This window comes from Mesocricetus auratus, unplaced genomic scaffold (assembly GCF_017639785.1).
Source record: "Mesocricetus auratus isolate SY011 unplaced genomic scaffold, BCM_Maur_2.0 Super-Scaffold_100066, whole genome shotgun sequence".
NCBI classification, from domain to species: Eukaryota; Metazoa; Chordata; class Mammalia; order Rodentia; family Cricetidae; genus Mesocricetus; species Mesocricetus auratus.
In genome coordinates, this window is record NW_024429235.1 from 2,044,145 (window position 1) to 2,058,820 (window position 14,676).

General features: G+C 45.0%; 1 protein-coding gene across 5 annotated transcripts in view; it reads left to right on the forward strand.

The window, feature by feature from the left end:
* Window positions 1-14,676, forward strand: part of Chd8 (chromodomain helicase DNA binding protein 8) — a 65,294-nt gene that overhangs the window by 13,940 nt on the left and 36,678 nt on the right. For 4 of the 5 annotated variants that reach the window (XM_040736686.1, XM_040736682.1, XM_040736685.1 and 1 more), the window contains exons 2-5: window positions 6,152-7,209; window positions 8,727-9,098; window positions 11,387-11,772; window positions 12,740-12,854. In XM_040736686.1, the coding sequence (XP_040592620.1) occupies window positions 6,367-7,209; window positions 8,727-9,098; window positions 11,387-11,772; window positions 12,740-12,854 (1,716 nt within the window). In that variant the 5' untranslated portion in view covers window positions 6,152-6,366. Of the gene's footprint in view, window positions 1-549; window positions 653-6,151; window positions 7,210-8,726; window positions 9,099-11,386; window positions 11,773-12,739; window positions 12,855-14,676 lie in introns of all 5 variants that reach the window. The other variant, XM_040736683.1, reaches the window with a different exon arrangement.

The window sequence follows — 14,676 nt, forward strand, 5'->3', positions numbered from 1 at the left end:
TCGGGGTGAGGTGCAGGGCCCTTTCTCCTTCGGGGCTTGCTAGGCCTCCCGGCCTGCAGCTTGCGTGCTATGGTTGCTTCTTTCTCGGGCATCACACCCCCACCCCCACCCCCCCGCATCTTCCCATCTTGACCATCCCCTCCTAGGAGGGTGCCCCCCCGATAGCTCCCTCGCTCAAGTGCATGTACTTCAACTCTATTTGGGGGATCTAGTTGCCTGAAGTCTCCTGCCTGTGCCTGTGCCTGCCTCTGCCGTATGGGCCTTACTGGCACCAACCCCGGCAGTAAGAGCAGGTAATGTACCCGACCCCCCTTCACACCCCCACTTCCAGTAGCGTTTTCCTCCCCATCAGCTCTACTTCCTTCCCTTTGCTCGCATGAGTAACAGTAATTTTTACAGTTGACCTCTTGGCATCTGAAAAATACATGCTTTTAGGTTTCGTGGTTGGCTGTTTAGCTTTCCCTGTTCTTAACGAAATGCTCTCTTGTTACCAGCCATATTTGCCCCCAAATGTCTACACCCTTAATTTGGGTATGTCTTTTCCTATAGTGATTAGAAAACAGACACAGAGTTGCCACTCACTGGACAGAACGGTGAAGACAAGAAAAGGGCCTAGGCTCTCGTTTATTTGAGGAAGCCCGTGTGACTCCAAGTTAGTAGCTGCGTTTCTTGTGTTTCGTGTCTTCCATCCTCATCTTGACCCAGCTTATGATTTCATCCACTTTGGATGTCTGTTTCTTGTTTAGCTTTAAGGTTTGAGATTCTCTTGAGTCTTGCAAGTGTTTCTATGGCATAGTTTTTTAGTGCTCCCCTGCTATAAATTATGTTGGGTTTTTTAGTTTGGTTTGGTTTGTTTTTTTTTTTTTAAGCTGTCATAAAGATTTTATTTTCAAGGTATTTCTTTTTTCAATTAAATTTCTCCTATCCATCCTCTGTTCTAATATCTGGAGTTTATATCTGTCTAGCTCATCCTCCTGAAAATGATAGAATTTCCGACAGGGTTTATACTTTGAAGTAAAAAAGTTTATTTTACAGCACTTTCTAAAACTGTATACTGCAAAAAAAGGGTCAGTATTGCTCGATATGGCATTTGTTCATTATCCTCTAAGGGTGTATAGTATAGAGGAATCCATAAATGAATTCATGTCTCTGTTCAGTTTATATAACTCCATCTGTTAGATGATGAAATTATGTCTATTGTAGTGTTTCTCTTTCACTGAAAACAGTAAACTGTGATAAAAACCCTTTTGGGGTGATGTGAGACCTCTTAACCCAGCCCAGAGATACTAGTGACTTTTTTCGTGCTGTTTTCTCTCTTTCTACTGACATCAGCTCCCTTGCCCATTTTTTTTACAGATCCTTGCTGGTCAAGATTTTGTTCTCTTGTACTGACAACAGAAAGGGAGTGTAAAACTGCAAATACAGAACTGCAGTGCTAGGTGTCCATTTAAAAACTACACTTGCCACCTTGTCCTAGACCATAAACCTTTGATGGGTGTACACACATACCTCCCCCCCGTTTGCAGCATGTAGACTTCAGGGTAGGTGAATAGGACAGAATTAAAATCTGTGATGAGACAGACAAGTAATAGAAGTGGGCAGGGTTGAGGCAAAGCCCAAGGACCAGAGAGTTGAAGCAATGAGGCTCCGTAAGTACAAGAACTCTGTATACTGAAGGTAGGGGGACTACAGTACCAATGTGGATTGCCTTCTGGGAAGAAGGGAACTCTAACAAGACAACAGATGGCACTTTTCTGGCAATATCTGTCTTCTTTAGAGTTTGTGGATAGGTGGCCTTGAATTTCAACTGAACTTTTTTTTTTCTTCTCCACTTTCAACCCCTAGGATTTGTGTTATGAGTCTGTATATTAATTTTGATTATGGAAAGTGATTAAGTGCAGCCACTAAACCCTGACTTTCCTTCAGGGAACATGTAGAAAGAGAGTTCATGAAGTGCATAAGCTGTAAACTGAGCTGTGTGTTGATGCAGGCAGGATGACCCACGGGTGGTGAAGAAAGAGGCCTGGGGAGGTTTGAACTTGTGAAAATCCAGGAGGTTTAAAATGGGAGTCAGAGAATATGGAGCTAGGGTTAAAACCTAGTGACTATAGGTTAGAGATTGGGAAGTAATAATATTCTATATTGTGGGATAGAATCAATTGCAAGAGTTGGAGATGGGGTTTTGCTATGTAGCTTTGGTTGGCCTGATACTCCCTCCATAGTTTAGGCTGTCCTCAAACTCGCAGCAGACCTTCAGCCTCAACCTCTCACATTCTGGGGTTGCAGGGTGAGCCACCGCATTGGGAAGGCTTCTGAGTTATTGAACCTAGACTGGCAAGTAGGAAGCAGAAGTTTGGTGAGAGAGCCAGGTAAGAGCTCATGCCTACAATCTGAGCAGTCAGGAAGCTGAGGCAGGTGAATTGTTGCACGTTTGTAGGCTACAAAGACCCTGTTTTTAGAAAAAGAAAGAAAAAGGTAAGACTGGGCGTGATGGTACACCTAGTGGTTCATGCCTTTAAATTCAGCACTGATAGGCGAAGTCCGGCAGATCTCTGAATTTGAGGACAGTCAGGGCTGTGCACTCCCTCTACAAACAAAAAGTAACTCTCAAGGAAGCCCACACCTGACTCTTCAGTGTGCCTGACTTTTTGTCTTAACCCTCATACTTAAGCCCACACTAAAACATCTGTATTTGGCCAAAAAGAAATTTGGGAAGCAAGGTCCAAGAGATAATGCAATGACTTTTAAAACTTAATAATTGAGTCACATGTAGTGAAATATTTCAGGGGGAAGAATTTCAGTTACTCTTTCTCAGTAAAAAGTGCCATCTTTGGTCCAATCTGGTAGCGCAGGCCTGTAAACACAGCTTGTTGAAGACTGTTATAGGAGGCCACAAGTTCAGGGCCTGCTTAGTCTGCAGAATAATTTCAAGGCCAGACTATGTAACTTAATGAGACACTGTCTAAACAAGGGTAAATTGAGGGGCTGCAAAGACAACTCAGTGGGTAAGAGCTCTTCCAGAGGACATGGATTTATTTCCCAACTCCCATGTGGAGGCTCACCACTGTGCTTAACTCCAGTTCCAGAAGATCTGACGACCTCGTCTGGTCTCTGCAGGCAACACAGGTGTACATGTGGTGCGATGGCATGCATGTAAGTAAAACACAAAAATTTTAAAGAAATGTGTGTTTTTGAGACAGGTTTCTTTGTGTAGCCTTGGCTGTCATGGCATTTGCTCTGTAGACCAGGCTGGCCTCAAAATCACAAATACCCCCCTGTTTCTGCTTCCAAAGTGCTGGAATTAAAAATACCACCATGTTAGGCCCAAAATAAACCTTTAAATTTAAAAAATAAAAAGGTAACATTAACTGTGGTGATGTTCTCAAACCCCTCAAAGCCCTAGGTTCAGTTACCAGTACTACAAAATGAAAAAACATTTCTGGACGAAGTGGCACATGCTTATAATCTTAGCCCCTCAGAGACTGATGCATAGAGTTACCAAACTCAGAGCTGGTTTAGGCAGCATGGAAGACCCTATCTTTTTTATTGTTGTTTTGTTTTGTTTTTTGTTTTTCGAGACAGGGTTTCTCTGAGTATCTTTGGAGGCTGTCCTGGCACTCACTCTGTAGACCAGGCTGGCCTCGAACTCACAGAGATCCGCCTGCCTCTGCCTCCCAAGTACTGGGATTAAAGGCGTGCACCACCACCGCCTGGCTCAGAATACTCTATTTTATGAATACTTTTTTTAAGGGTCTTTGCTTGAGTTTTACCCCTTATTGGGAGCAATGGGAGTAGAATGAATGAATAACAAGCTATTATGAAGTATATACTTCTATAAATTATGTCAGTTTAAACTTGTAATTATAAATTTTCACTGTAATAGTGTTTATGCTGGGATTACAGGTATGACCCACCATTCTGTCTTTATATTGCTTTTGCATGACGTTTAGCTACAAATGTTTAGTATAACTTCTCACCGTGAGTAGAAGATGAAAGATCATAGATGGCAAAATGGGGCATAACAAATTAAAAAAAAGTTGATGAGATTTAAGGAAATATATAAAATTATAGATTTTATATTAAATCAAGAAATGTACATAACTGTGCTGATTACCATTAATGTGGGTAAATATTAGAAGTTGGAATAAACTACTGGAATAATTTGACCAAAAATAGGAATTGATACAGATCTTGAGACTTACAAAGTGTACAGTTATTGAAGCTGGGAAGAGATACTGACCTACATTATATTTTTTTATAATGATAAAACTAGAGGCTGAGCCTACTGTAGCACCTGCCTGTTATCCTAACACTTGGGAGGCTGAGTCTGGAGGGTTGTGAGATTGGGCAGTCCTGGGATAGCCTTTGTTACACATTGAGACCTTGTCTCAAAAACAAAAACAAGAACAGCTCAGCCCCAACCCCCAATGCATACACACATACTCATACATGCACACACAGAGCTTGAAAATTCTATGGAAAAGTCTTTATTTTTTTGTCGATCTACATTGTATTTCTGACAGATTTCTTATTTGATATCTTCAAATAGCTAGGAAAAAGGATCTTACCAAGTAAGGCTTTTCTGGATTGGCATGACAATATATACTTTTTTTGGGGGGGTGGTTTCGAGACAGAGTTTCTCTGTGGTTTTGGAGGCTGTCCTGGAACTCGCTCTTGTAGACCAGGTTGGCCTTGAACTCACAGAGATCCATCTGCCTCTGCCTCCTGAGTGCTGGGATTAAAGGCGTGCGCCACCAACGCCCAGCTGACAGTATGTGCTCTTAAAAAATGTTTCATAGGGTTTATTATTATGGATGCATATGTGCAGAGGTCAGAGGACAACTCTGTGGAGTCAGTTCTTTCCCTCTCCCTTTACATGGGCTCTGGGAATTGAACTTAGGTTGCGAGACCTTGATAGCAAGTGCCTTCATCCACAGAGCCGTCTCACTAGCCCAAGAACAAATACCTTTTTCATTCATTCATATGTGTGTGTGTGTGTGTGTCATTTATTCTCTGCATGTGGGTATTTTGTCTGCATGTATGTCTTTGTACTATGTGCATACCTCATGCCCACAAAGGCCAGAAGAGGATATTGGGTGCCCTGGGGCTGGAGTTACGGATGATGGTGAGCCTCTGGGTGCTGGAGAACCTGGGTCCTCTGGAGAAGCAGTCAGTGCTCTTCACTGCTGAGCCATCTCTGCCTTTCTCCTCTTTCTCATGTATTTGTATTATTTGGGTTGTTTAATTTCCTTTGTTTCCTCCTAGTATTTTAACGAACTTAAAGCCATAGATGTGGAATTTATCAACATAACATTTTATGGGGCAGTTTCCAATAGGAGGCTTTTGAACTGTCTTATGCTAGCATCAGGGATTACAGCGTGATTCGGTGAAGACTGAATAGCTCATTCCAGTAATGTGAGCAAGTATTGCTTTTAACCGTTATGTTGATGGCTTTTACATATGCTGCTTTAGGGATCCAAAGACAGTTCCCACCATCAAGGATCTCTCAGGAGCTGGGTCATAGTACATTGTTCTGGAGGTTATACTCTGAACAAGATCCATAATTGTTCACTTTTATGAACTTATGACAATTTTTTTTCCATGTCAGACAAGTATCTCAAGACGCTGATAGTTTCTATAACTTGATCAAAGGAATGGTTTGGACCTTTGCAGGATATGGATAAGAAACAAAAGTCATTATATGCCTTAATAAGATGTAATGCTGTGGGTATTTAAAGCGAGTAAAGAACCAAGTCCTCACAGTTGCTGAGTTAAAGAGTTTTCGGGTGGGCAGTTTTTCTGCTGAAAGGGACGTGCGGAGTGGGGTGAAGGGGGGAGGAGGCTGTGTTCCAGGTATATGCCACAGCATCGTATGCACAAGAACTCAAGTGAGCTGTGCTAGGTAGGAATGTAGGATATGCATAGATAGATAATGGTAAGAAGGAAAAGTTGGACATATAAGTTAGAATTGAAATGCTAAGTCTCTTGCAAAAAAAGATTTTTGTTGTTTTGTTTACTGTGTATCCATCTACAAAGTTCTTTATACTATCCTCTTACTATTTTAATGGAAATGGATATTGAGATGATAGCTTAGAACTTTTCATTGAAATCACCAACTGTGCTTATTTTTTGTTTATATATTCCATCACAGGAGTTTCATCTTCTTCCTCTGAAGACTTGGCTGTGTTGCTCCATGAAGGTCAGGACAATCTGACATGCACTTGTTTCTGGTCTCTTCACTTGAAGAATAGTTTTCATCCATTGTGTACATTATTTTCTTAATAGGGAAGGGGAGGGGAGAACAAGTTCCCCCCCTCCCCTTCCCTCCCCAGGCCTTCAACAGATACACTTTGTTACTTTACCAAGATGGCAGACCCCATCATGGATCTGTTTGATGACCCAAATTTATTTGGCCTGGACTCTCTGACTGATGACAGCTTTAATCAGGTCACTCAAGACCCCATTGAAGAAGCACTTGGACTGCCAAGTTCTCTGGACTCCTTGGATCAGATGAACCAAGACGGTGGAGGTGGTGATGTGGGAAATTCATCAGCAAGTGACCTGGTTCCCCCACCAGAGGAGACAGCTCCCCCTGAACTTCCCAAAGAGTCCGCAGCTGCAGCTTCAGAGTCCTTAACCTTGCATGACTATACCACTCAGCCCGCCAGCCAGGAGCAGCCAGCCCAGCCTGTCTTGCAGACATCAACACCAACATCAGGACTTTTGCAGGTCTCCAAGAGCCAAGAGATCCTGAGCCAAGGGAATCCTTTCATGGGCGTCTCTGCCACAGCTGTCTCTCCCAGTAATACTGGAGGGCAACCATCTCAGTCAGCCCCTAAGATTGTTATCCTCAAAGCCCCACCAAACTCATCAGTCACGGGCGCCCATGTGGCACAAATTCAGGCCCAAGGTATCACCAGTACAGCTCAGCCCCTCGTGGCTGGCACAGCCAATGGTGGAAAAGTCACTTTTACCAAAGTGCTAACTGGCACACCCCTTCGACCAGGTGTTTCCATTGTCTCTGGTAATACAGTGTTGGCCACCAAGGTCCCTGGGAACCAGGCTGCTGTTCAGCGCATTGTCCAGCCGAACCGACCAGTAAAGCAGCTAGTCCTCCAGCCAGTTAAGGGTTCAGCTCCTGCTGGAAACCCTGGGGCTGCAGGGCCCCCACTGAAGCCTGCAGTTACACTGACTTCTGCACCTACCCAGGTGACTTGAGTGAAGGGGACATGAATTGTGGTTTCACAGAGGACTTAGGAACAGTGAGGGTGGAGGGAGAGAGAGCACAGGAACACAACAACTGCTTATAGAAATAGGAGAGTCTTTTTAGATCTGTCTTGCAGATTGTGAGCTTTTTTTTGGAATAAAGTCACTCTAACTGGGGCCGGTCCCAAACTAATGGCAGTCTTCCTGCTTTGGTCTCCAAGTGTTGGGGTTGCAGGCGCTTACCACCATGCCTTTTTGGGAGGGGGAGGTGTTCTTTTGAGGCAAGGTTTCTCTGTAGTCCTGACTGTCTTGGAACTCAACCCTGTAGACCAGGCTGGCCTCAGACACAGAGATCCGCCTGCCTCTGCCTCCCGAGTGCTGGGATTGAAGGCGGGTGCTGTGACTGCCGTCTTTGCTTTTCACCAGGGAGCTTTGACAGCCACTTCCTTAATTGTTTTGGTGGGAGTAATGTTAATGTGCCTCTCAGTTCTTATCACATGCTGCAATGTGCCCACCTGGTGCTGAATACAATGGACAGTCTGTGTCCTTACAGAGCTCAGTCTGCAGGGAGATGTGGGCATTAAATAAAAATTCACAGTAGATGTATGCTCTAAGTTGTCACTGAATATAAAAGATGCTCTGGGAGCATATATTTGCAAGACTTTTTAAGTGCTCTGCCTTTTATATTATCTATTCATTTATTGAGACACATTCTTGCTGTACAGCCCAGGCTGGCTTGGAATTCTATATAGTCAAGGGAGGCTGGCCTCAAATTTTGAGATCAACTTTCCTTCAAATTCTTACTGCTGGGTGAGAGGTGTGTGCTATCACAACAGTTGAGGGTATGTGTGTGTGTGTGTTTGCTTGCTTATTTTTGAGAGGTTCTCAGTGTGTAGTAGTCCAGGCTGTCTTCAGACTTGGAGTCCTCCATCTCAGCCTCCTGATGCTGGGATTGCAGCATGTGCTGCTGCACCCTTGTCTCCTGGTGTCACTGATACTTCTGTCCCCTGACTACTGTCTGTCATACGAAGGCAGAGCTCTTTATAAAGCACAGAAGAGTTGGGGGCAGTTGTAGGCATCAAGGCTATGGAGCTAATGTGGAGGCATGTTTCATTTTACTCTAAGAATTTTTGTCCAAATTCCCAAACATTAAATGACTGCCTTAGAAGATAGCTATTATAAGGTGTGTGTGTGTGTGTGTGAGTGTGTGTGTGAGTGTGTGTGAGTGTGTGTGTGTCTGTGTGTGTGTGTGTGTGTAGAGAGAGAGAGAGAGAGAGAGAGAGAGAGAGAGAGAGAGAGAGAGAGAGAGAGAGAGAGAGAGAGAGAGAGATAGCCTTGATACCCACTGGGCAGAGGTGTTACAGAAAAGATGCTGTAGGGACATATTAGAGGGTAAACAAAAACGGATTCTCTTCTGACACTTAGTTTTATGAATCTCAAATGAAGAAATATGGTATAAATATTTCTGTATATAACGTTCTTTAATAACCCTCTTCTGTGATTTCCTTTTTCCATTGTAGGGCGAATCGAAACGCATCACCTTGGTCCTCCAACAGCCACAGTCCGGAGGTCCCCAAGGACATCGGCATGTTGTGTTAGGGAGTCTACCAGGCAAGATAGTGTTACAGGGCAACCAGCTGGCAGCCTTGACTCAAGCCAAGAATGCTCAGGGGCAGCCTGCCAAAGTAGTAACTATTCAGCTGCAGGTGCAGCAGCCACAGCAGAAAATTCAGATTGTACCACAGCCTCCTTCATCGCAGCCACAGCCACAGCCACCACCCTCAGCCCAGCCATTGACACTTTCCTCTGTACAGCAGGCTCAGATAATGGGACCAGGACAAAACCCAGGACAAAGGCTTTCGGTACCACTCAAGATGGTGCTGCAGCCACAGGTGAGTGACTTGGAAAGGGAAAGAAGGAAACATCCCCTTAGTCTCTTGTCACTGCATTCGGTAGCCATGATTGCTAACTCTGAGGAATTCTAATTCATGCTTTGAAACTGTTGTACACATTTTTATTTTACCCATAGAAACCTTGCTTTGATTCAGTCATACGAAGATTAAGAATAATTGTTGAGTTTGAGGTGATGGTTTTGTAATATTTGTCTTTAAACTGTGGTCTTTTCCTTATTATAGCGTTGTGGGTGGGGGAAAATGGGCCTGGGCTGTACTGCATAGCTAGACTGTTTCCACACATACCCAAAGGAGCCAGGCATGGTAGCATTTGCCTTTAATCCCAGCACTCAGGGGAGGCAGGGGCAGGTGCGTGTCTGTGAGTTTGAGGCCAGTCTGATCTACTTAGTGAATTCCAGGACAGCCAGAGCTACATAGTAGACAGACCCTGTCGCAAGTAAAGAAATAGATAAAAGTTTAAGAGAAGAATGATTTGAAATTATGATGTAGTTGATGGCACAAGAGTGAAGACCTGCCGGGCGGTGGTGGCGCACGCCTTTAATCCCAGCACACGGCAGGCAGAGGCAGGCGGATATCTGTGAGTTCGAGGCTGGGCTGGACCGATAGCCTCCAAAACAATACAGAGAAACCCTGTCTCGAAAAACCAAAAAAAAAAAAAAAAAAAAAAAAAAAAAAAGAGTGAAGACCTGAGTTTGGGTCCCAAGCACCCATATGAAAAACCGAACATACCAACATGCCTATGATCCAACCCCAACGGAGCTAGGAGGGGCCCTAGGGTATTGTAGCCGGCTAGTCGAGTCAGATCACTGAGAGACCCTGTCTTAAGTGTGGTGACTCACTCCTTTCATCCCAGCAGCCATGAGACAGAGGCAGATGGATCTCTGAGAGTCCATCCTGGTTTACATATTGAACACCAGACCAGGTAGGACTACATAGTGAGGGTAAAGCAACTGAAGGAGACGCAGAAAAGAAAATTGTTCTTTGGTACCCCATGTGCATGTGCACACTCCAGACATATACATACATACATAGCACACACAAAATAAATACTTAAAAGGAGGGCTTAAGGAGATATAGCTCTCTTGATAAGAATACTTGCTGTGCAAGCATGAGGACCTGAGTTCAGATGCCTAGCAACTACATTAAAAGGGTGGGTGTGGCCAGTACATAGCCTTGTAACTCGAGTCCTGCAGGGGACAAAGGAGGATCTTTGGGACTTGTTGGTCACTAGCTTAGCTCCAGGTTTAGTGAGAAACTGTCTCATGGGGATTAGAGCAATGGAGAACATCCATCATCTTTCTGGTTTACACCACATACACACAGATTTTATTATTTTGATGGAATGGTGTCTTGTTTGAAGAATAAAGAAATAGTTAATGAAGCTGGTAAGATGACTCAGTGATTAAGAGTACTTCTGCTCCTTCAGAGGACCTGAGTTCAGTTCCCAGAACCCACATTAGGTGGCTCGTGACTGCCTGTAACTCCTGCTCCAGTGCCTCTGGCTCCTGAGGACACCTGCATCCATGTGCATGTGTACACACACACACACACACACACACACACACACACACACACACACACACACGGGTCATGAAGGTAGCCCAAGGGAATGAGTCAAACTTTTTAATGTTAGGACAAAGGTCAGGATTGGTTGTGTAGGTTGTAATTTTTCTAAAATAGTGACCTTTTGGTGGCCTGTAACCCCAGCACTCGGGAGGCAGAGGCAGGTGGGTCTCTGTGAGTTTGAGGTCAGCCTGGTCTACAGAGTGAGTTCCAGGACAGGCTCCAAAGCAATACAGAGAAACCCTGTGTCGAACTCCCCCCCCCCCCAAAAAAAAAAGCAGAAGAGCAAAAGAATATGTAAGGGTTAATTTTCTAGAATTGTTTTCTCATCAGAAACCACAATTATTTTTCAGATGGATCTAGGTTTAGTGAGTCTTAACTCTGAGCCTGATTTTTTAAGGCATTAGTAAGTACCTCATTTGTGTTTTGTTTGTATGGTGTGTGTGTGTGTGTGTGTGTGTGTGTGTGTGTGTGTGTGTGTGTGTGTGTGTACAGGGTCTCATTATGTAACCCTTTGCTTGCCTGGAATTTAACTATATAGGCCAGGTTGACCTTGAGCTACTGGACAATCAATTTTATTTCCTCTGTGTCCCAAGTGCTAGGATTACAGGCCTATGCTCCCATGTCTGGCTGAGTGCACCTAGTTTTTTTTAGGCCATTTAAATTGCAAACATATTGAAATTGCAGCATCTTTGTTTCTCCAGGCTGGCTCTTCTCAGGGAGCCTCTTCTGGGCTCTCTGTGGTTAAAGTTTTAAGTGCCAGTGAAGTGGCTGCCCTGTCAACACCAGCAAGCTGTGCTCCTCATCCTGGGGGAAAGACTGGCATGGAGGAGAACCGCAGGCTGGAGCACCAGAAAAAGCAAGAGAAAGCAAATCGGATTGTAGCGGAGGCAATTGCTAGGGCCCGGGCCCGGGGCGAGCAAAACATACCTCGAGTCCTGAATGAGGATGAGCTGCCCAGCGTCCGGCCAGAGGAAGAGGGTGAAAAGAAACGCAGGAAAAAGGGCAGCGGAGAGAGGCTGAAGGAGGAAAAGCCAAAGAAGAGCAAAACGTCTGGTGCCTCCAAAACGAAGGGCAAGAGTAAGCTAAAGTAAGTGCCCTTGCTGCCTGATGGGATGACAGGCAGCACACTCCTGTGCAAGTCCTGGAAGGGGATGACAGGCAGCACACTCCTGTGCAAGTCCTGGAAGGGGTTGTGTATCCATAGCAGCTACACGCTGGACCTTTGTTTCTCTGTCCTAGTGCTTACGTGTCTAGCAGACATGTCTAAACAGGTGTATTTTCAAAAGGACAGATGAATCGCTGTTCAGACAGCGCACACTCCTCACGTTTGCATCATTGTCACGTAGGAGAGATTTCTCAGGACCCCTGCCATCAACTGACAAGAGAACTCCTAGACACAGCTTCCCTGACTTTAAACTCAGTCACTGTCACTCAAGCCTTGTTGAGGGAATGAGGCTTACCATGGTTCTTGTTGCAATCTTGTTTCCTTTTTCTGTTGTTTCTTCTACCTGCTTTTTTTATTAGCAGCTGCTCTCTGTTCTTCAAGCTGTGTAGATGTATAGGTTTTCTCACCCTATTAAAAGGCAGGTTTTTGGGGGGCTGGAAAGATGATTCAGCAGTGAAGATTGCTTGTTGCCCTTGCAGATGACCAGGGTTCAGTTCCCAAGCACCTCATGGCACCTTACAACCTTCTGCAATTTCAGGTGAGGGGATCTGACACCCTCTTCTGAGTTCTTGCAGGCACCAGGCATGCAGCTGGTACACCTACGTATATGTAGACAAAATACTCTTCCACATAAAATCCATGTATCTTAAAAATAAAAAAGGTAATAAGCTTCAGTTCTGTTATGTGGTCCTCAGCAAAGTGTCTTTCAGGCCACCCTTACAGGCCCGAGTGCCGTCTTTTTCAGGCATAGTTCTCAGCAGTATTGGTACCGTAGACGGGGGTGCCAAGCATTTTTATTTTCTTTAGACCCATGCATTTCTGTCTGGAAGTTTAGTATCCGATAGTCTGTGTTATACTCACAGTATCCTTGCCTTCGTTTCCCTTGTAGCACCATCACTCCTGTAGTGGGCAAGAAGAGAAAACGGAATGCGTCTTCTGATAACTCTGATGTGGAAGTCATGCCCGCACAGTCGCCCCGGGAGGATGAAGAGAGCAGCATCCAGGTAAAGGGACCTAAAAACTCAGCAGAGCATAGACACTCTGGCTCTGGACATCCGAAGGAAAATAGTCCCTGTAGTCCAGGGGAGCCTAGACCTCATCGTAGCCTGGCCAGGCCTTGTCATTGGTGGTTCATTCCCCTGCCACTTCAGCTTCCCAGACTCTGAGATTCTAAGTAAGTATGCATCACCAACACATGCAGCTTAGAACCTGCGCCTTTTCCGTGTGTATGTGCTTGTGTGAATCTGCGCACCATGCGTACAGTGCCTACAGCGGCCAGAAAGGGCCTCAGATTCCTTGGAACTGGAGTTAAAGACAGTTGTGAGCCACGACATGGGTACTGGGAACTCAGTCCAGGTCCTCTGCAAGAGCAGTGTGTGCTCTTAACTCCTGAGCCAAAAATTTCCCTCCCGCCCCATAGTCCAAACATTTTTTTTGTGCCAACATGTCACAATAAGGCAAACAATTTCTTGCTGACTACTGAGCCAGCCCTGTTTTTTTTTTTTTTTTGTTTGTTTGTTTTTGTTTTTTGTTTTTGCAAAACAGAATTGCCCCAGCTGACCTTGTCCTGTGTACCCAAGCGAGGCTTGGGCTTTCCATCTTGCTGCCTCAGCCTCCTGAGTGACTAGGACTGCAGGTCTGAGCTGCCAGGCTTTGCTGTGTATTTGCAAATACTCTAAAACTGAAAACAAAACTCAAACATCTGGACTACTTTTAGTTCTAAACATCTTATGTAAGGTATAATCTACCTGTAGAAAAAGCATGCTTAATTGCATCTAATAAGCCAGAATCAAAAATATACCCCAAAAGAGGCTGTACCTAGTTAGTATATTCTAAATTCTGTCTTTTTAGGCAGACAGCCTACTAGTGGCACTCAAGTAAAGAGACTTTAAAGAACTTAGTAAAATGTAAACATTCTGGTTCTGAACATTTGAAATAAAAATAGTCAATATTAAAATATCCTATCTCCTAATTCCTGTTTCAAGAACTGAGCAAACCATGTAAGCTCCTGATGCAACATAGATGGCTATGATGGCTGACACTTTCCCTCTCCTGTAGACCTGGTCAGCTCTGACACTTTCCCTCTCCTGTAGACCTGGTCAGCTCTGACACTTTCCCTCTCCTGTAGACCTGGTCAGCTCTGACACTTTCCTCTCCTGTAGACCTGGTCAGCTCTGACACCTTCCTCTCCTGTAGACCTGGTCAGCTGTGACACTTTCCCTCTCCTGTAGACCTGGTCAGCTCTGACACTTTCCCTCTCCTGTAGACCTGGTCAGCTCTGACACTTTCCCTCTCCTGTAGACCTGGTCAGCTCTGACACTTTCCCTCTCCTGTAGACCTGGTCAGCTCTGACACTTTCCCTCTCCTGTAGACCTGGTCAGCTCTGACACTTTCCTCTCCTGTAGACCTGGTCAGCTCTGACACTTTCCCTCTCCTGTAGACCTGGTCAGCTGTGACACTTTCCTCTCCTGTAGACCTGGTCAGCTCTGACACTTTCCTCTCCTGTAGACCTGGTCAGCTGTGACACTTTCCTCTCCTGTAGACCTGGTCAGCTCTGACACTTTCCTCTCCTGTAGACCTGGTCAGCTGTGACACTTTCCTCTCCTGTAGACCTGGTCAGCTGTGACACCTTCCTCTCCTGTAGACCTGGTCAGCTCTGACACTTTCCCTCTCCTGTAGACCTGGTCAGCTGTGACACCTTCCCTCTCCTGTAGACCTGGTCAGCTGTGACACCTTCCTCTCCTGTAGACCTGGTCAGCTCTGACACTTTTCCTCTCCTGTAGACCTGGTCAGCTCTGACACTTTCCTCTCCTGTAGACCTGGTCA